This window comes from Tetrao urogallus (assembly GCF_951394365.1).
Source record: "Tetrao urogallus genome assembly, chromosome: 11".
NCBI classification, from domain to species: Eukaryota; Metazoa; Chordata; class Aves; order Galliformes; family Phasianidae; genus Tetrao; species Tetrao urogallus.
The window spans coordinates 15,845,171-15,864,795 of record NC_136824.1 but is presented as its reverse complement, the minus strand read 5'-3'; the positions used below and the strand labels follow the sequence as shown (position 1 = coordinate 15,864,795).

Sequence of the window (19,625 nt, the reverse complement as noted above, 5' to 3'; positions counted from 1 at the left end):
ATTCTTGCTTCTATTTGGAGGTTGCCAATTAGTGAAAAGTGAAGGAAGAGAGTTTGCAGGAAACTGCAACTCTAATCCAACCAACTTGCATCACAGAAGGACCACCTCGCTGCTCTCGGCACATTCCAGCACAGCCATGCCAGAAGGACTGTGAGCTGGAGTTAGAGTGCACTGCAGTGCAAGGGTGGAACCTTCCCCTGAGCCTTGAAGTAAGGCACTGGGAGCAAACCGTGCTCCTGCCTCCTTTGTTTTTACCCCCACCCCATCCCTTGCCCACTATCAAGGAGGAGGCAGAGATGTTTTTGTTTATCACTGGGAAAAAACTACACAGCCTGTTGTGCTTATGTACTGGGGCTTCAGGTCTGCAATAACTGAGTACTTCATCTGTGAGGACAACATCACTTACTCAATGGAATCTGGAAGTTGAGCTGTGATCTCTGCAAATTTATTTGCCCTCTGTAAACGCAGAATTGTTATCCTATATGCTGCAGTCTCCGCTCCTCCCCTTCCAGATGTATACAGTGAACAAATAATCAGAAATATCATGCGATTTTTTTTTTGTTTCTTTTTAGACACATAGTTGGAACTTCAGGACCTCCAAGTCAACTAATGCAAGACTCTGTGCTAAAAGATTGAATATCAACAATGCAAGGGATAATCCGATCTGTGGATGCCATCCTGGAGCAAGTATGACATGGTATGTTTCCAACCTATTTTTGAGCAGGCCCTCTGTGAGAGAGCAGTGACTGAGGGGCTGTGGGGCTGCTCAGGCTGGGTTTGCCCAGCATTTGCCTGGGATTGCCATCAGGTACTAATGCCAGCAGCACTGATAGCATGGCATAGGACAGCACCTGGGTCCTTGCTGGCAGGAGGTGGTGTATCAGCTGCCTGCACACAACTGAGCACCACAGTGGAAGAGCTGGCACTGCTGTCAGTACTGATATCTTGGTTTGACAGACGTGATCGGGCCATGCTTCCTGTCAGAACCTTCTGTGCAGAAGGCTATAGGGCTGTACAAATGTGGCCTCTTGCACAAGAGGGATGCGTCCTTCAGCCTGCTCTTTATGGCAGATGTTACTTTATTTCAAAACGGGGTGAGCAGAGCGCATCATTACACCGTGCTGCACGCAGATGCTTTTAAAAGTCGGACCCGGTGTGTAAGAGTTTTGTGGTACCTCTCCCGTCACCTTCTGTCCCGTGTCAAAGTGCACTCGTTGAAAGGGAGGTATTGTGTGAAATGTGCCCGCGTGGCTGCTGAAGGGACGGGTCCTGAGACGCTTAATATGGATGGCATCTTCTGCTGCAGCTCCAGCTGAAACACCAGGGAAGGAGGGGGCCGTGTTTCGAGGCTCTTCCTGCCGGGGTGAGGCCGGAGCCGCGACCTCCCCGGACGGGCTGACCGAGCCGAGGGTCCGGGTTCGGGAGGAGGCCGACCGCTTCCCGCGGCCGCGCCTCGCCTCCCCGGGGCCCGGCGCGGGGCTCGGCAGGGCCGGGGCGGCCCAACCTCCCCGGATACCCGCCCGGTGCCCGGGGCCGTGCCCGCGGCTCGGGGCCATGGCGGAGGGCGGCGGGGCGCACGGCTGGCGGCGGGGCGCGGAGAGCGCGGGGGGTGCGGGGGCGGGGGTGCGCGGCTCTCGCTAGCGCTGCTTGTGGTCACAGCCAGGCAAGCTCGCATCCCATCTGGATCGCGCTCGCTCTCTCCCTTCTGCTTTTCTACCATAGAGTTGCGCTGGAAACAGAAGATAGAGGGAGTGTAGGAGCTCGCCATCTCCAAGCGATCTACATTGGGAAAAACATGGAGTCCGCTCCGGCAGCCCCCGATCCAGCAGCCAGCGAGCCGGGCAGCAGCGGCTCCGAGGCGGCCGCCGGCGCCAGGGACGCCCCGGTGAACCTGGAGCCCGCCCGGAAAGGCGATGCGCCGGCTCCGGTCCGCAGGCAGAGCTACTCCAGCGGCGGCGGCAGAGGTAGGAGACTTGGGGAGGGGGGAGGGGGCCGGGGGAGTGGGATCGGGGTGGGTGGGAATAGGAAGAGGGGGGCAAGAGAAGGGTGAAATGCGGCGATTTCATCCCCCGGGGTGCCGCCGGCGCTCGTGGCAGCCGCGCACGCAAACGCGGCGCGCTCCAACCCCCTGCCAAACCTCTCAAACTTTTATCGCTTCTTTTAATTGCGGCGGGAGGAGGGACGGAGGCGACGGAATACCGAGCGGGGCTCGGGGCTCGGCGGTCCCCTCGCGCTCCCGTTCGCTGCCCGCGGGGTCCGGATGGGCACCGCGCTCCCGAAATTACATAATTTATAAATATATAAAGCAACAGCCCGAGTGTGGGGATGCAAGGGAACAAACTTTTAAAGCTGCAGCGTCCTTCCTGCCCCCCGCCCCCCTCCCGGCGCGTCTCTGTTTGACAGTTTCCCAGCCGGTGCGCTTCGCCGGGTCGCGGATGGGGGATCTGCGGTTAAAGGGAGCTCGGCGGTGTGGGGAGGACCCGCTCGCCCTCTGCGTGCCGTTTTCCCTCGATTCATCGCCGTACAGCCGGCTCCTCGCGGGGCGGGCGCTCTCGCGGCCGCCGTTGTTCCGCGGAGGCGCGCAACTTCGGAGGGGGCTTCGCCGCCGCCGCCGCTCCTCGAGCGGAGCCCCCGGGAGCCCCTCCCCGCCCGGCCCCGGGCCGCTCGCACCGCGCGGGGAGGGGCATTGCCCCCGCCGGAGGGGGAGCGCTCCGGGGGGCGGAGGGCGACGGATTAAATAAAGGCGCGCGACTACGCCCGCGGCCGCCGTGCGGGGCGCCGGGAGGTGCGGGGCGCCGGGAGCGGGGCCGTCCTCGGCGGCGGGGCGCGCGGTGCGGGCCGGAACATGGCTGACCATGTGCCGCCGTGTGTTTTACAGTATTTTTCTCCGCTCGGCCACGCCCCCTCCGCGGGCAGCTCCCGCTCGGGGACCCCGCGCGGTGCGGGGCGGCGGGGGGCGGTGGCGCCGCGGGCGGGGCCGGGCCAGGCGTGCGGGGCGCCCGCGGCGCGGTATATTTAGCGCTCGAGAGAGAGGATGTGGCGCGCGAGCGCCTTATGTAACGGGGTTAATGAGAAACACCGGAGAAACGGCCTCTCTCCGGCGGGGAGTTCTCCGGGCGCTCGCGGGGCCGGCGGCCGTTACACAACGGGCGGGCGCGGGCAGATGGTGCGGCGGGGCGGCGGGGCCCGGCCCGGCCCGGCGCTGGCGGAGGGCGCCGCGGGGCGTCCATCAATTATGTAACGCTCGGTCGGCGCTGCCGCCGGGAGCGCGCGGGACGGCGCCGGGGCGGCCGCGACCGCGGTGCGGAGCCGCGAGGTCGCGGCGCTTCTGACCCGCTGACCCACATGTCCCCGCTGCGGGACGGGGCCCCGCTCCGCGCCCCGCTCCGGAGCGCTCCGCCCCGCGCCGAGCCGCCCGGGCACGGCCGCACGAGAGCGGCGCCGGTTATGTAACGCGCGGCTGCAGCGCGAAGGTCGGCGGCGGAGATGGCGCGCCGCGCGCTCGGTTCCCGGCGGTGTGCGGGGCTGCGGGACGGGGACGCCGGGGTGGGGGTGGGGGAAAGAGGAAAAAGAAATGTTTGGGTTTTTCGGATGACGTAATGGAGTTGGCGGAAAATGCGAGTCTACTCCTCGAGTGCAAACAGTAAGAATATTGGAGCTGGCGTTCTGTGCTAATGTTGCAGAAATTACAGTATTGGAAATAAATTGAGCTACACACTGCACAGCAGGCGACTGTGGTACTGAAAACACGAAGGTACAAATCTGGGCAGGAAAACGTCATGGTGGTTGTATTTTAGTCTCCTTGAAATTGGTACTCAGTGGTGATGCAAGGTGGTCCCTGCAGACTTTGGCCAAATCATGTTATAATTATTGTTATTATTGAAATCAGATTTTTCTTCTTGCTTCTTTCACATGGCTCTGGATTTCTTACTGCAGCAGCATGACCTTACTGTGTACCTGGTACAGGTGAATGTATTTTTAGAGCAGCTGCCTGTAAGTTTGTGTGTTCAACTGTGCATGAGTGCAGGAATTTTCCTGCTTGGGCCACGGTTCTGCAGCGTGATCCAAACCAGCAGCACTGGGCTCTGGGGCGGCACGCAGGGAGGAGTGGTGCTGTCAGTACAGCTCCACGTGCACACAGCTGTCCGTCTGCATGAATCCTTATCAGACTCAGCAAACCCTTCGAAACAGTAGAAATGTTTGGTTTATGCCCCTTCTTTTTTTTCCTGATTGCGTCTGCTGCAAAGCTGCTCTGATACTTCAAAATTTGTGACAGCCAGCTTATCTGAAAGGAGGGAAAACAGTGAAGAAAGCTATTGGTGAAGAGCAAGCGGGGACATTTTGCTGTAGGCTAATTCTTAAATGCAGCCGTGGTTACCTTCACACTAGTGTTTCAAAGTACCCGGCTTCCTGGTGTGCATACAGGAATGCCAGTTCCTCCTGTGCCTGATTGTTTTACTGAGGTTATGTTCTTTGTGTCACTGTGTGCAACGCTGAACTGAAAACATAAATCCAGGAGTTATCAGCTTTCAAACTGAGCATTATTACCAAGTTTGTTTGGGATACAGGTGTGTGTGTATGCTGGTATGCTGCAGACAAAGTACTTCGGTCTGCTATTGAAACATTGTTGGAAAGGTGACAAAAAAGCAGGAAACTATTGGAAAAGCCTGTTTTCTCCTCTAAGGGATGTGGTTAGTGTTACCACTGTCTGCAAAGGTTTCCTAAGAGCAGTTAGTGTGCAGCAGGTTTGATGTCAGCCTGTGCTCGCGTTCCCACAGGCTCTGTAGCTCCCCATGATGAGCAGAGGCAATGCTTGGCTCAGCGGCTGTGGCCCCGGCCCGAGGCTGAGTGCTGTGTGTTGTCCTCTGCGGGCCCTGGTGGCTGTGCAGCCCTTCCCAGGCGTAAGGCCTGATGTTCTACCCGTCTACTTAAAAGTAGGCATAATTGAATAAGCTATGTTTTAATAGAAAACGATTGTCTCATAAAAAATGAGAAGTATGTAAAAGCTTTCTAATCTGATAAAAGTGCTTTGGTTTTGGCGACCTTGTTCTCAGTCAGACAAGAGGATGTTTTACTGGGAAAAAAAAAACCTCTGAAGATAGCATTCAGATCAGTAGAAGATGCTGTGTTTAGGTATTGTCACGAGGCCTGGTATTTACTAACAGGAAACTGCTGCTGTGTAGGTGCTTGTGGTCCTCATTCACATTATCATGCTGTTGAGTTGCTGTTGATTATTTTCCAGAAGTCTTCAGAATGTAGTATGTCACCTCATCAGCCTAATCCTTTTTCTTCCAATAATTGGGTGATGGTGGTGATTTCTGTGTTTAATTTTAGTTGGGTGCTGTTCCACAAGTAGGAATGTGACAGCATTAAAGCATCAGTAGGTTTGTTTTGTTCTTTTCTTCTAATCTTCCCGTTTTCCCTGGGTTCAGACTGCTCCGCAGAGTAAAGTTGTACCAAATGTTGACGTGTTGTTTTGGGAGGCCTCTGAATTTTTGCGAATTTGGATCTGTTGTGTAGATGCTGAGAGCTGCCTTTGTTATGACCAAGGGCTGTTCCACACTACTGGCTTAGTTTGGTTTGGTGTGTGATAGGCACAAGGAACCCTTTAAAGGACAGCCCTGTTTTAATGCTTGTAACACAGGAGTGATAATAGCAGCAGTATGCTGTTCTCCTAGGAACAGTGCAGCTCCTATTTCAATAAACCGTAACCTATTCTCTTATTTTATTTGCTTGAAAAATATCTCAGGAGCTCATAAACCAGTATGTAAATACTGTTATCATTCAACTAAGTGCTGTAATTTTACTAAATAAAGAATGTGTTTTGTAATGGAGATTAACGGGCTGTGTGACAGTTTCAGTTTGGGTACAGCACTGCATTTGAATGGAAAGGGCAATTTCAGCTTTGGGAGGTTGTCTGGTTTTTCTAGTGTTTGTTTTCTAAGCTACAAAAATGCATACTGGGAAAAATCTGGAATGTCTCAATTGATCTCAGTGGATTTAATCTGAGAGCTATCCCAGCGAAAAAGAAAGGAGAGAGAAAAGCTAGTTCTAAATTACTCTGCTATCTATATCTCCCTTGAAATTAATTCACACGCAGGTGATCCATTCTCTGCTGAAACGTGGTTGAAGAATGACTTTTCAGGCCATTGTAGAAGAGCAGGTGTTAAGAAAAAAAAAAACAAAACGGGGATATATCTAAATGTAGTGGCAAGTCTGGGTGCTCTGTAGCCTCAGGGTTGCATACAGACAGTGCTTCCTGGCTTCTGAGCCCGCAGTAAAAGGGCCTGCAGTTGGAGGCTGGTGCCAGGCGGCTGGGTAAGGCTGGGAAGGAGAGCGTCAGGCTCAGAGTGGGGGCTTGGCCTTGGGCCCTTGCTTTGTGTGTTGCAGGCAGTTGTGCCACGGCCAGATGTCCATCCTGGACCTTGGGCTCCACATCCTCTTGACATCCACTCACCCACCCCAGTTCCTGCTATCTCCAATCTGCAGGGCAGGATGTGTGCAGGAAGCTGATGGCTGCTCAGGTGGTGCCGAGTCTGTCACAGTGCACTTACACCCAGCCTGGGCTCACTGGGGACATTCTGTCATTTTTTGTGAATTTCTCCGGCTTTGGTAGAAGTAAAAGTTAATACAGGTGTGAAGTCAGAGAGGCCTTTAGGTGGGGGAAGCTTCTAATGCTTCATACGGGGAGTTCTGCTGTCCTGTATTCTTTTAGTTATTCTTTTTTTTTTTTTTTTCCCCAGCTATTTCATGTGTCCTCTCTTGCAAAGGCACTGCTTGTACCCTTATTAATCACTTGTGGAAGAGTAATATACAGAGTTGTATGTTTTAAGATTCAAAAGTGCGTGTCCGCTGCTGGCAGATGATTTGTGCCTCCGTACCGCGCTGATCCTTATGGAGCACTGGAGCACTGAGCCTGAGTCCTTGTGCTGTCACTACATCCGTTGCACAATTTGCATCACAAACTGATTGAAATTCAGTTTAAAGGCTGTTAGCTTTTCTGGCTGCCCTGTTCTGACAGAAAGTTTTTCTACAGCTTTGCTGTTCAAGTGATTAGAAGGCTTCTTCTAACTAAATGCACCTGTGACCTGTTCTCTCATTTCTTTAAATACTGTTATAAAATCTCCTTGGACTGAAAATGAGAAAGAGGCTGGTACTGTTTTTGGTAGCTGGACTGGCGTACCGAGCTCTGTTCTCTCACTCATGGCTTAGATCTTCAGCCTGTCTGTTGTAGATGGTCTCTGCTGATAGAAACACAAGAATAGCCTGAGCTGCATGTTAGGAGGAGGCAGTTGTATAATTTCTTGAACGTGCAGGTTATGAATTATTTCTCAAACTCTTATCTGAGGGCTCATCTGGGCATGTTATATGTTCAGCAGCGACTGAGCTCTTCAGAGACTGAAGGTATTAGGGTGTGTACTTTTATGAAGAAATTGTGGGGCTTATTTTACGGCAGTTTAATCTTATAGTTTAGCCTCATTGCACCATTCATTTGGAAAGATCCCCAGGTGTTTTAAACTCTATCGGGAACCATTTTGCTTATTACTGAAATCCAGCCACTTCTAGTGTGGAATCTGACAGCTGCTTAATGGTGCTCAGCCATGCTAAGCAGATCAGAACAGAAAGTGAAGAATACCATACCTGATTGAAACACTCAGAGGGATTTTAGGTACAGATAATATAATTATCTACATTGGAATTGGGTCAAACAGCGCTATTCCTGTAGAAAATTACTAGATATTTTCAGGGACTGTGTATGGTCAAGAAATTGGTTTAAAATATCTTCCCGAAAATTGTACCTGCAGCGGTGAGATAATCGAAGATCCTGCTGCTTAACCTATTATGATCACCAGTTGCAGTATTATCGGTGTTCTCTTTGGGTATTTCTGTGTATGTGAACTGTTTGGCTGTGTGCCGGTGGGGGAAATGTTACAGAACAGACGAGAGGACTGTGTTGTCAGAGGTCTTCCTTTGTGAAGCAGATTTCTGTGCGACTCTTCCTCCCAAAAGCATTCTGTGATGTGTACTGATATTAACAGCAGTTTTTACATTGCCTGTGGAGGTTCTGTTGGCACTTAGGGGAAGGATGTGTGCCACTGTCCTTACTTTGGGAAAACGTGGGGCTCTCTTCCAGTTGTCTTCAATTTTGCTTCCCATACGGTCTTGAAAAACAGAATGTAAAAAGAAGGTCTGTAAAGATGCAAAGGAAGAAACGTTAAAACTCACGATCAACCAAATGTGCATAAATGTTCCAGTAATCGCAACTGACTGCAGAGTCTTTCATTTGTAATTTAATCTAATAATTTCCATGCACTGCTAAAGGAACGCACTATGAAGCTGGCAACTTCTGAGAAATTGCTGTGCTGTTACAAACAGCATTTGAGCTGGCATTATAGCAGCATGATAGATAGGGAGATGGAGAACAAAGTTAGCATTTGAAACTGAGCTGAGAAATTGTTAGCAGAATGTGAGAAAGCGGAGCTGGATTATGATAACCTCCCTGGTAGAATCAAATTAAACCTTTTTAAAGGCATTATTGATTTTAGTTTATAGTTGTACCATGTATTTACCTCACATGGGTGCAGGAGATTAATGAGGCAGGTGTAGTGATCAAGGAGCGAAAAACTGCGGTGCTGCTGTTCTTTCTTAAAGCTTTCATTTTGTACAGACTGTGGGATATTTACAGCTTTAATTGACAATATGTCTGTGGGCTTTAGTTCTGCAACTGTTTAAATGGATTGGAAGTGTTTAATCTATGGTATTGGAAATGAAAGCTCCTGAACTGTGTGAAGGAGGTTGAATGGCTTCCCCCCCTTTATAACTCAGTTAAGAACCCTTAAACAATGAATTCTTGTCCAAGGAGACACTTAGTGTGAAGAGTGGTGACTTTGGCTGAGAGGGCTATGGCTAGTTTTGAAAATATGACTGAAAGAATAGAAAATGAAAAATGAAAAGGCAGAGGTGGACCATTCGGTGTAAGTGCTATTGAGCGCGCATCCAAGAGCACTGCCAACTCCTCGCACAGGAGAGAGGAGGTTTTTTCTGTACTTAGATAGAAGTGTTTGCCTTGTATTTCTGAAAAAAAAAACAACATGTTTTTGCAGAGCTGTAGACACCATGGGGAAGACTTAAATTATGTATTAGTAGAGCTTGACTTGACTGTTCTGGAACTGAAGCAAGGTCTGCTAGATACAGTCAAGGATAAAACCAAGGCCAAGGCTTGTGAAATACAGATTGTAGGTTTTATTTTCTTCCTGTCACGGAAGTGTGAGAATACTTTAAGTAGAGGTGGGAAAAAGCCTCTTTATGAACTGATAGATGATGATACCAAAGTCTCTGCCAAATGCAAATCAGTTAGAGGGCTGTGCTGCGTCGCATCTGTAACTTAGGGCAGAAAGGTAAGGGTTGAACTATTACTTGGAGAGAAGTACTGAAATTTGATAAGACAAGCTGAAACACAGCTTTTCTTAATACTTTACTTGAAGTCAAAATCTGTCAGCATAAAAGCATCTTCTAAATCCTGTGTATATTAAAAAATAAAATAAAATGAAGCCAATCTCAATGGAAACTGGGGCATAGCAGAAATCTCTCTTTGCATCATCATTCATTTGTGTAATCTTCAGGAGGAGTTTTGTAGTCGTTTATGTTGTAGCTATAGAAGTTAGAAAGGCTTTTTTCCTGCCTGGATTGTTGTCAAGTGTCCTTTTAAAAATTCTAATGAAATATACTCTGAATTATTACCATCTGATGTTGAATCATGGTGTTTCTGAGACAATACGTGACAGTCTGTTATCAGAAGCACAAGAGCAATTCTTCCTAGGGCTGATGCTTGGAAGAATAATAAATGAAGACAAATGTAGTCATATTGTAATTTCAGTCTCTACACATTTTTACTCATTTATCAATGACCAGTTTATCTTCAAGCTGAGACTTTCACAACCAAGCCAGTAAGTCATTTCTAAAGATTTTATCATTCAACACTTGTGATATTTTTAATGATACATTATATTCTGCTAAGTTCAGGTGTATTTTAAAAACTGAAATCTTATTTCCATGAACACCAATCTGCAAGAGATCAGATTTACACCTGTTGTGTTAGCAGAATGAAGGCTTCTGTTGGCTATTAGAGTTCTGATCTGCTGGCAGAAGACTCGATCATATGTGTGTTTAATATTAAGCATTGTGAATGATTCCGTTGATGTCAGTGATACTGTATAAATGTACAAAGCTGTGCGTTTGTTAAGGATCAAGAGAAGACTACTAGGAATAAAGAACTGCACTGTAAAGTTGTTGAAAAAAATACAGACTCATAATACTGATGAATTTAATTATGGAAAAGCAATATATGGTAGTTTTCAGTGTAGGTACCACTGGTGAGTAGTTGCCATTACTTTGGCAGATATTACCCAGCTATAATCTTGCTTCCAGAATCATGTTGCAGCTCTACTACAGGAGAAGAATCAGTCCTCGTTTCAGGAGAATCTTGTGCATGAAGCTGCCGTTCCACTGCTTAGATTGTTGTGTATGCAGTTATGCTAATATTAGCAAAAGTCTGTAGTATGTAATTGGTGAAATCCTAACTCCCTTCTTTTTATAACGACCAAAAAGTTTTTTCTGTGTCCTGCTGGAGAAAAAGAGGGAGGGAAAGGGAAACAAACTGTAGGATTGAACTGTAGAAAACTGGAAGGCTGATTGTTGAGATGACTTGGCTTACAGGTGTTGGTATCTTTAGACATTGGCTTGTTACCAAATCTGTGTGTGCCGGCTTGGTTTCATCCAAGAGAGTGTGACTTATAACTGAATTTTCTACCTTTTCCCCCCTTCCCAAGAAATTACGCTTCAGGAGTTGATCTTTTTTTAGGGCTCCCTGTTTTTGATGAAGTTACAGTTGGTAATTGTGCTGATTAACACCCCATGGAAATTACTATACACAGGTCACTAGCATCCCAGAGATGCTCTGGTATGACTGGAAGTGCAATATCCAAGGATATGCAAAAGATCGAGGTACGATCATACTTATTTATTTCTTAAAAGGAAACAAATTCATTTCAAAATTCCAGCTGGTCGTTAGCTTTGCCCAGCAGTGGTTGTGTCTCTCAGTAGATGAAGCAGATCTGTCCCTAGAATCTTTAGTGTCGGTTCTGCAAAGAACACTCTCCTACCACATTCAGCTTAGAGGAAACAAACTACTTTAGATAAAGCCAGGATCAGTGAGGTTTACAGATAGCTTGCTGAATGGAACTTTGTGTTTGTGTTTTGTCCCAGTGTTGGGTTTCTCTGTTCTAGCTGTGTGCTGAAATGGCTGACTGGAGTTCCCAAGTCTGCCTTGCTGTTTTCAGCTCAGTTTAGAGGTTGCAGAAGTGACTTGTCACAGATTCTCTGGAATTGACAGTTCTGTTCTGAATTTCTGCTGCATATCTTCTTTTCCAGAGCAGAAGTTCAAAGCGAAATGTCGTTAGGGATTTGAGAGCAAATGATCGCAAATGTCTAGGTGATAACTTGTGCCAGTATACTGAAAATATTTTGTTGCATTGCTTTTGTCTGCACGCAGCAGAATGCATGCTGGAAGCAGACTCAGCTCGGGAAGAACAGCAATAAAAAATGTGAAAACAAACCCAGAAAAGAAGCAAACGAAGGTTAAAGGGGAACTTGGTAGTTTTGGGTAATGAGCAGTAAAAGAAAGACACGGTGCTTAGGGGGAGCAATGATAAGGCATAAAGGATAGATGGCTGATATGGAGATCAGCCTGAAAAAGGATCCAGACACATTTGGAAAAGGACTGGAGTAATGGGAGAAACATCGGTGCCTACTGAAGGGAAAGGATAAGATTCTGTTGCTTTATTGCCTCAAGACAATTCATAAATTAATATTCTATGATGTCATCTTTACTATGGAATGTAATAAAACATACTTTTAGTGGACAGTGGGGTCTCAAACAGTTGCCTCTCGCAGATTTGCTTCAGCACCCTATTGTTCTCAATGAGCTCTGACTAACTGCTTTTGCCATAGATGTGCTAATGTGTTATACAAATTATTTGTCTTATCTCCTTGCTGTGAAATTAGAAGCCCTTCCCCACAGTGTGTTAAGCAGATTAAAATAAAAGCCTGTTTTTATGGTCCAGGAAAGTGCAAATATCTTAAATAAACAAAGAAAAATAATGTGATCTAATAGTGGGGTGCTATTAGAAGGCTGTATGAAGCAAATGTATTTCATAATCTAAATGATGAGATAAGTCTCAAGCTTTCCTTGAAAAGTTTTATATTGTTTTTTCTGATGTCTTAAATCAAAGGGAAGAGCTTGAGATAGGTAAATTCTACCAAGATACCTTTTTCACTGTTTCTTGAAGTTAACTTCCTAGACAATGTGCAGTTCCCTCTTTGAAACCCTTCTGATGGCTGAAAGGCTGTGTTTACCTTCTAGCACACCGTCTTGAAGCAGATTTTTGGCTGTCCTGGAAAGTGTTAATCATCATACAAGAGGCAACTACCTGCTGTCTTTTGTTTGTGAGAGAGAAGTTGTTTGAAGTAATACTCATCTGATGGCTTTGCAGAGGTAGATACAAAATTCAGGATTCATGTTGCTCTCTCAAGCTTCTGTCTTGTCTACCATTCCCTCCTATCCTCTACCTCCGTTGTGGGTAGAATGTATTTTGGTTACAGCTCCATTTTAAGTTACCAATTTAATCTTAGTGTCGTAGTGTTCTGAGACACTTCATACTTTGCTTTTCTACGCATGTGGCCTTTGTCCCATAGAAAGTTTAAAGCTGAAATGCCATTATTGTAGATAGGATGTGGTTAAGGTAAAAAGAGTATCTTGCTGTGTTTGAACAATAGCTTAATTAAGAGTCGCATGCTAGCACTGTGCATTTGGGAACAGACAAATGATGGTATAATGTCAGAACGAGCATTGTATTTTTTCAGGACCGTTTCTGTAGTTTTCTTAGTAATTTCTCTTATTTCCCTGTGTGGAAATAACAAACAAGGTTGTATATTGTGATGTCAGTGTAATGCTGGTCGTTGGAGCCTCTTAGTGTTCCTGGTCAGGGTTGAGAAATTTGAAAATTGCAGGCTACACTGTTTGGAGGTTTAAACTGAGGTGTGCTGAATTTCAAATCACTAGGACAGTAAAAGGCAAAAGGTGTGTGAGGGAAATCCCCTGTCCATGGGTTTTACAGCACCAGGCTGAGGAAGTGTCATAGGGCATACTTCCATCGCTGACATCTGCTCCTCATAGGAAATATAGGAAGGGATAAGTAGAAGTCACACATTATTCTGCCTGCCAGAGTTAGGGAAGGAGGAGTTGGTAACAGCTGGGCTGTTTTCCTTCTTACTCTCCAGCATCTGCTCTAGGTAGCTCCATGCAACCACATGTCCTTGGGTATTTTGTTGGCGCAGCGAATCAAAAATGCATGCTTCATCCCTGATACTGCAGTCACGACTACGGGTGTGGATGCAGCTATGCTGGCAGAAGGGAAATTTTAACAGTTAATCTTATGTTAAGGAGAAGAGTTTAGCTATGTCAACACAAAAGTGTTTTGCATCCTAAAAATTGTCCATTCTTAAGATAGCCATACCAGAGATAGAGTGAGGGCTGGGGAGGAAGGGGCTCTCATCACCATCACGTCAGCAGAAGCCATACTGCATGGATGGTGGGGAAAAAAAAAAAAGATAGTAGTCCTTCTTGTGGTATAAATTTCTAGCAGAATGGAGTGGTTTATAAAAAACGTGGTGTTAGAGCAGTCCTTTGAACAAATAGCCTCTTGACATCTTCTGACAGGACAACTTGGAAAAAAATAATGGAACACCTTTCAGTGGCACAGCTGTGGTTATAAATCTGTGTTCTATTGCTGGTGAAATTTACTTGTGAATGTTGCCATTGGGGTGCCCGTTCCTTGGAACTCGTTTAAAACTTCATGGGGTGAAACTGAGGAAGGTGGAGTGCTGATATTGTGATGCGCTCTGCTGAGCATCACGCTTGTTTGTTTGGGTACAGTGTGTGCAGGGGTGCTGTGCTCAGGGCAGGGACCGTGGTTTGAAATAATTCCTAGGTGGTGCGCTGTAGAGGTGAATTAGGTTCTATGCGTTGGGTGACAGTTCTTACCTTGGTCACTGCATTGTCAAGGAGAAGAAGCCTGGCGGAGAGAGAGCAACAAACACAACCTCAGAATTCCTTGGTAGCGGTGTTTCAAGTGGTTGAGTCTACCTGACCAAATCTGTACATAAAGAGAGCCTGTCAGGGATGATATGGCTGTAAAACTGCATTTCTTCAGAGCTACATTTTCCTTTGGACGCAGGAAAAACACTTGAACCCAGCCCATCCCTGAAGTTCAGCCACATCATCTCAGCGCCTGCAAGCATCTCAGGCTGCACCTGGTGCATTACAGCCAGGGGCAGCTATCAGCTGGGTATCCCATGGCTTGGCAGAGTCAGGGCTGAGAGGGCTCTGCTTTGTGATGGCCTTCATCAGGCGTGGCTGCAGATTCAGAACTTAGAATGCAACTGGTTGTATCTTATCAGCTGTCAAAGACTTTTCAATACTGAGAGGAGTCTCGGATTCAGGATGTGAAAAGGATTGGAATATAGTCTGTTATCTAACTTCAGTTTTTATGCAGTTGTATTACTGATGATGAAGGACAAGCTTTGTCCAGAGATGCTTTTAGGAGCTTGAGATATCCAGAATATTATCAGTGAACCTGCCTGCTTTTTATTAAGAGTATCTTGCTCATGCAAGCATTACTGTTAACACTAGCAAGGAAGGTTGCTGGTTAATCAAGTGGTATTGAAGTGGAGCAAAGGGGATGAAGGTCACTGCTGTTTGTTTTTTCCAGTAACCACTCCGACTAACAAAATCCAGAGTTAATCTTAATATGAAATGCTCACTCTGAGGTGTCACTTGGAACCCATTATTAATGTAGTGATTAACTTCATAATCTAAGAGCATCCTTGTCATGCTTAGAATGTGGTCAAGGTGCTATACCCTACCAGACTGCACTTGAAAAAAGTTCTGTCCTAATTGCTGTTGATGTAAACAGGGGGTTGTCTTAGTTTCTTCTGTAAATTTTGACTCAGACACTTAAGAATGATTTTTTTTTTTTTTTTTTTTTTTTTTTTTTTGAAAGCTTCAGTAGTGGAAAAATATATGCAGTCTATATGTTCATCAGTGTTCTGTCAGTTGGTTGTCAGCCACTCATTCTTCGTGCTTATATCAGTTATTTTGAAGACACCCTTTATATTCGGCTATAACAAAATGTTTCAGGTTATTGTTTATTCCCTAATTTCTACCTCTTTGCTAAAATTTATAATACTCTGAATTAAAACTCCTATTTCAGGAGCAAATTTTCAGCTACAAAAAACACTTTTTCAACATAGTCACCACCAATAGTTCTGCATTTTCACCATTGAGGAACAGGAGCCTGCATGCTGCACTTGTAAAAATCTGCACCAGTGGAGGTGACTGTTTCACAGCTGCTGTGACAGCGTAGTTACTGGGAAAGTGCTGCCCACGCAGTCCATCTTTCATCAGCCCAAACAGATGGAAGCGAGAAGGTGCCAAACCTGGACGACATAGTGGGTGTGGTAGGGCAGCCCAACCAAGATTGGCTGTGTGCTCCATGCCCTTCAAACTGGTATGAGGCCTGGCATTATTGTGTTGCAAGAGAAAGGTTGTTGTCTTCTTGTCTGACTGTGGAAGTTTGAGCCTTCAGCTTAGTCAGCATTGCAACAAAGCAGTGTTGATGGTTTGTCCAGGTTTTGGGAAATTCACCCCTTTCCCATCCTGAAAGAGAGCACGTATCACTTCACCTGAATCTTTTTGAATTATTTCTTTGATAGGGAATTCACACATCACCGTACCACGGACTGCAGTTTTGACTCTGGCTCGTAGTGACGAAACAGCAGGAAACAGTCATCTTCAGCCTCATATGGGTTCAGTAGATCCTGACAAACTTGCACATGGTGTCCTTTTTGTTCCTTTGTGAGCATTTGTGAGACCCACCTGGTGCAAGCTTTGCAATATTCCAATAGTTTCCAGAACACTGAAGCTGATACTGAGCTCTGTACACGGTCCCCTGGTTGTAATCTGCCAGGTTTTGTAGATGAGCTGATCGAGATGCTCTTCATTTCATGGTGTGACAGCTGTGCATGGTGGATTGAAACGTGGCTTGTGAAAATTCACCTCCGTGTATGGGTCTGTGTGGTCTGTGTCTGTCACCCATTTGAATATAAGCTTTTTATTGTTGGGATCAGTAAGATTTTCTACATTTAAGATTAAGGAGAACATCTGGAGACAAGAAGCAAGCAATTCTAAAATGGCAAAGGAGGATTTTAGAGAACAGCAAATGGAGGGGGCATGGTGTCCCATTAGCAGAGATCATCTCCCAATCTGTTTTGTTGGTTTTTTTTTAAATTAACAAAATTATAACGAATTGTGGGCTGCAGGGATCAACATGCTAGACTGACCAATTAATGGAAAGAAGGAGATGATTTTGTTTCAGAAAATTGATGTGGTGAGCAACAGGAGCAGATGTAGGTATGCTCGTAAATTGCTAAATTGATGCATTCAAGTACTGCTTCTGAAAGATGAACAGCTGGGTAAGAGTTTGAGGAAGTGTTGATTTTTGACTTAGTGAGATAAGTACTGATAATCACCCTAACAGAAATAATGTTTGAGTGGTATTTTACTGGCTGGTATGCTTTGTGTGTTGGAAGTATAATCGAGTTGAGGTCTCCCTCCACTGAGGATTAATAAATTGTTTCATTTGTGTCTTCTCTTGGAGTAATTTTTTTTTTGCTTTAGTATTTTTGTTTTCTCACCTCTGTGCTGGTTGTGCTTCAGCCTTCTCAACCATGGGTATTTCTCACTTATTTATTCCTTATATATCTTGTTCCCCATTTATAGCAAATAATGTTTTTCAGGTTGAGTAAACTTCATGATAGCTTAATGAAATTTAGCTTTGCTTGTTGCTGTCCCAACAACCTTCCTTCTGGCTAGACAAAATTAAGCTCCAGTCTTTCAGAAGACATTTTTATGTACAGATTTGACAAGTAACTTTAGCTGATTGCTGAAAACAAGCAAAGATTATGGGCTGGCAGTGTTTGCTACCAATTCTGAATATTAAAGAGGCAGTATCTAATACCTGCTGGGAAAAGAGCCCCTGTTAGGCTGGTGATTTGATGAAATAAGCTGCTAGCCCAGTTGTGTTTTAAGAAGTACAATGACCAGAGTTTATTATTTTTGCCATGGGGCTGATTACTGATGTTTTTGCTGTGTTCTTCTTTATGTAAGACTCAACCTGAGGGAGAAGAATGTTGTTCATAACTCTGAAACCTCCTTGCTTAGGTTAGCTGACAGCAGTCTGTAGACCAGTGCTGGTGTAGTCTGCAGCGTATCTCCTCAGCATGGCAGAAACTATAAACATGTGTAGCAATAAACATCTGCAGAGGTTTAAATGGCTCTCTGACTATTTCCTACACGATCTTTCACTTTTGAATCAGTCTGTTTACACTTCGTAAAAAGTAAAACTTGTGCCAGTTTTCTTTGTTTGCTTTCAACTGTAATGCTAGATACGGGATCGGTGCTGCAGTATTAAGTAGTCATGCAATACAAACAGAAGTTATTTCCAAATATCCAGGATCAAATTAATGGGTTCCTAAGGGACAAAAAGAACAATATTCCTAAAGTTAGTTGCTCAGAGAGCAGTTTTGTTGCTGTTGCCATAGGTACAGTAACCATCAAAACTATAGCATTATAATGCACTTAAAAGGAATTTTTGGAGGGGACTATTTTGGCTGTTCTATATTCGTTTTCTTTAAACAGTACAATAATATCTATAGTGTAAAAATTATCTACGTAGATTCTATTTTTTACCCAGACAGTGCAGAATCCTAAGAAACTTGTATACATACATTCTGCTGCCTTGATCCTTTCTTTGGGGAGGTTATGTGTGTGTGTCAATGAAATTAAATAGTCTTGGCAGAAATGTGGAAAAGCCCTGCTGGTATCCTGACTAGATATTGTCCCTGGAAGCATAAATCCTGAAAAGCAAATGAAAGCTGCTGTTTGGGCTGGGGAAAGGAGTATGAAAATATTGTTTGCACGATATCCAATTAATGAACTGATGAGGAAAGTGCCTGACATGGACTGGGAAAAAGAAGATGAGGGCAACCCTGTACAGAGAGGCTTCTGATGTCTGAAAACCAGATGAGCGAGTTAAATGCTCTAGAGGATTTGAGATTTGCTTCATGCGTTTGATGCCATAGTGGAACTGTGTGAATGCTGACTTGCAAGTATGTTATTGTGTCACAAGTCCAATAACATAAAGCAATATGGTGAAAGACATTTACCTTGTTTGCTGACAGAGTCTAACTTGTGATCCACAGTTTCTTTGTAGTGGCCCTGAAGGTTCAGCCATTTTCCTTACCACTAAGGTCTGCATTATCTATCCCTCATCAGGTTTCTCTTTCATAGTTGTCTGAAAAGGATTAGAAGGGAAGAGGCAGGTCTCCAAAGTTGATAAGAAGCCTTATTGTGTTTCACTTTCCACACTGATAAGTGCCATAGGGTGTTCTAATACTCCTTGTCTTCAGGTATGCAACATTGATACCTCTTACTCATTCAAGTACTGAATGTGAGGTAGTCATCTCATGTTGGGTTGATCAAACCATTTGTAGATGTTTGCACAGTAAGTTCTTCAAAATGTCCCTTATTTCCTAACTGAAAAAAGAAAAAAAAGAATTTTTAAGTATAATACTGGAACATAAAAATTGTGAAGGTTGATATCCAAATAAAGTCAAAGAATCCCTCTCAGCCTACCTCCTTCTCTCGTGTAAAATAAAAACATTCCATAAAGAAGCCCAGTGTTTTAGGCTGTACAGCAAATTCAGGTGTGTACACCATGATTGTTTATATGTAGGAGTGGGAAAGGAATGCATCTCATTGGTACAGTGTGCAGGGAAGAGTTCTATGGGTAAGTTTACTTGGGCTGTACTTTCTCCTACTTGGAGATTTTAGGACAAAGGTAAATAGAGAGCAGATGACTTATCTACTTTTTTCTTCTAGCCATGAAGTAATAAAGTTAATTCTTGTGAGTTTGAGTATTGGCTCTGTGTGTATTTAAATGGCAGAATTTTCAAATTGCTGAGCATGGCTGTCAACTCAGTGAAGCTGAACATGATTTTACTGTTGGAGTTGCAGTCCTCTGTACACGCTAATGCAGGAAGAGTCCTCCCTTTCTTGTGAATGTTGCATTCCTTACGGGCTTACTGCAGCAATCAGAAAAGTCACTCATAATTCATTAGGAGAAAAAAATATATAGATATATATATATGATCAGAACTGTATGTTGGAGAATAAGTGGCCCACTGCAGTTAGCCTGCTTCAGATCTAATAGTTATTGTTATAAACAGAGAGCTCTTCAAATTCCTTTTATTCAAGTGCTGTATAGTGCTCTCCATCTTCAGCTAATTTGTGTGCTACTGATTGGAAAATACTTCAGATTGAATGAAATGGAAAGTCACTTCCAGTTCTGTGTATGCAATATTTAATTTTTTATGTGTGACTCTTGGGCTTAAATACGCTTTCATGAGCACTTACAAAGCTGCTGTGAGAATCCACACGTGGCATAACT

The 19,625-nt window shown here is 45.1% G+C and overlaps 1 protein-coding gene across 2 annotated transcripts in view; it reads left to right on the top strand.

Annotated features, from left to right (window-relative positions):
- Positions 1-1,795: 1,795 nt before the first annotated feature.
- RORA (RAR related orphan receptor A) overlaps positions 1,796-19,625 on the top strand; it is a gene marked incomplete at both ends in the record, with an annotated part of 346,183 nt that continues 328,353 nt past the window's right edge. The window contains one exon of one of the 2 annotated variants that reach the window (XM_079540699.1): positions 1,796-1,964. In XM_079540699.1, the coding sequence (XP_079396825.1) occupies positions 1,796-1,964 (169 nt within the window). Of the gene's footprint in view, positions 2,001-19,625 lie in introns of both variants that reach the window. The other variant, XM_079540698.1, reaches the window with a different exon arrangement.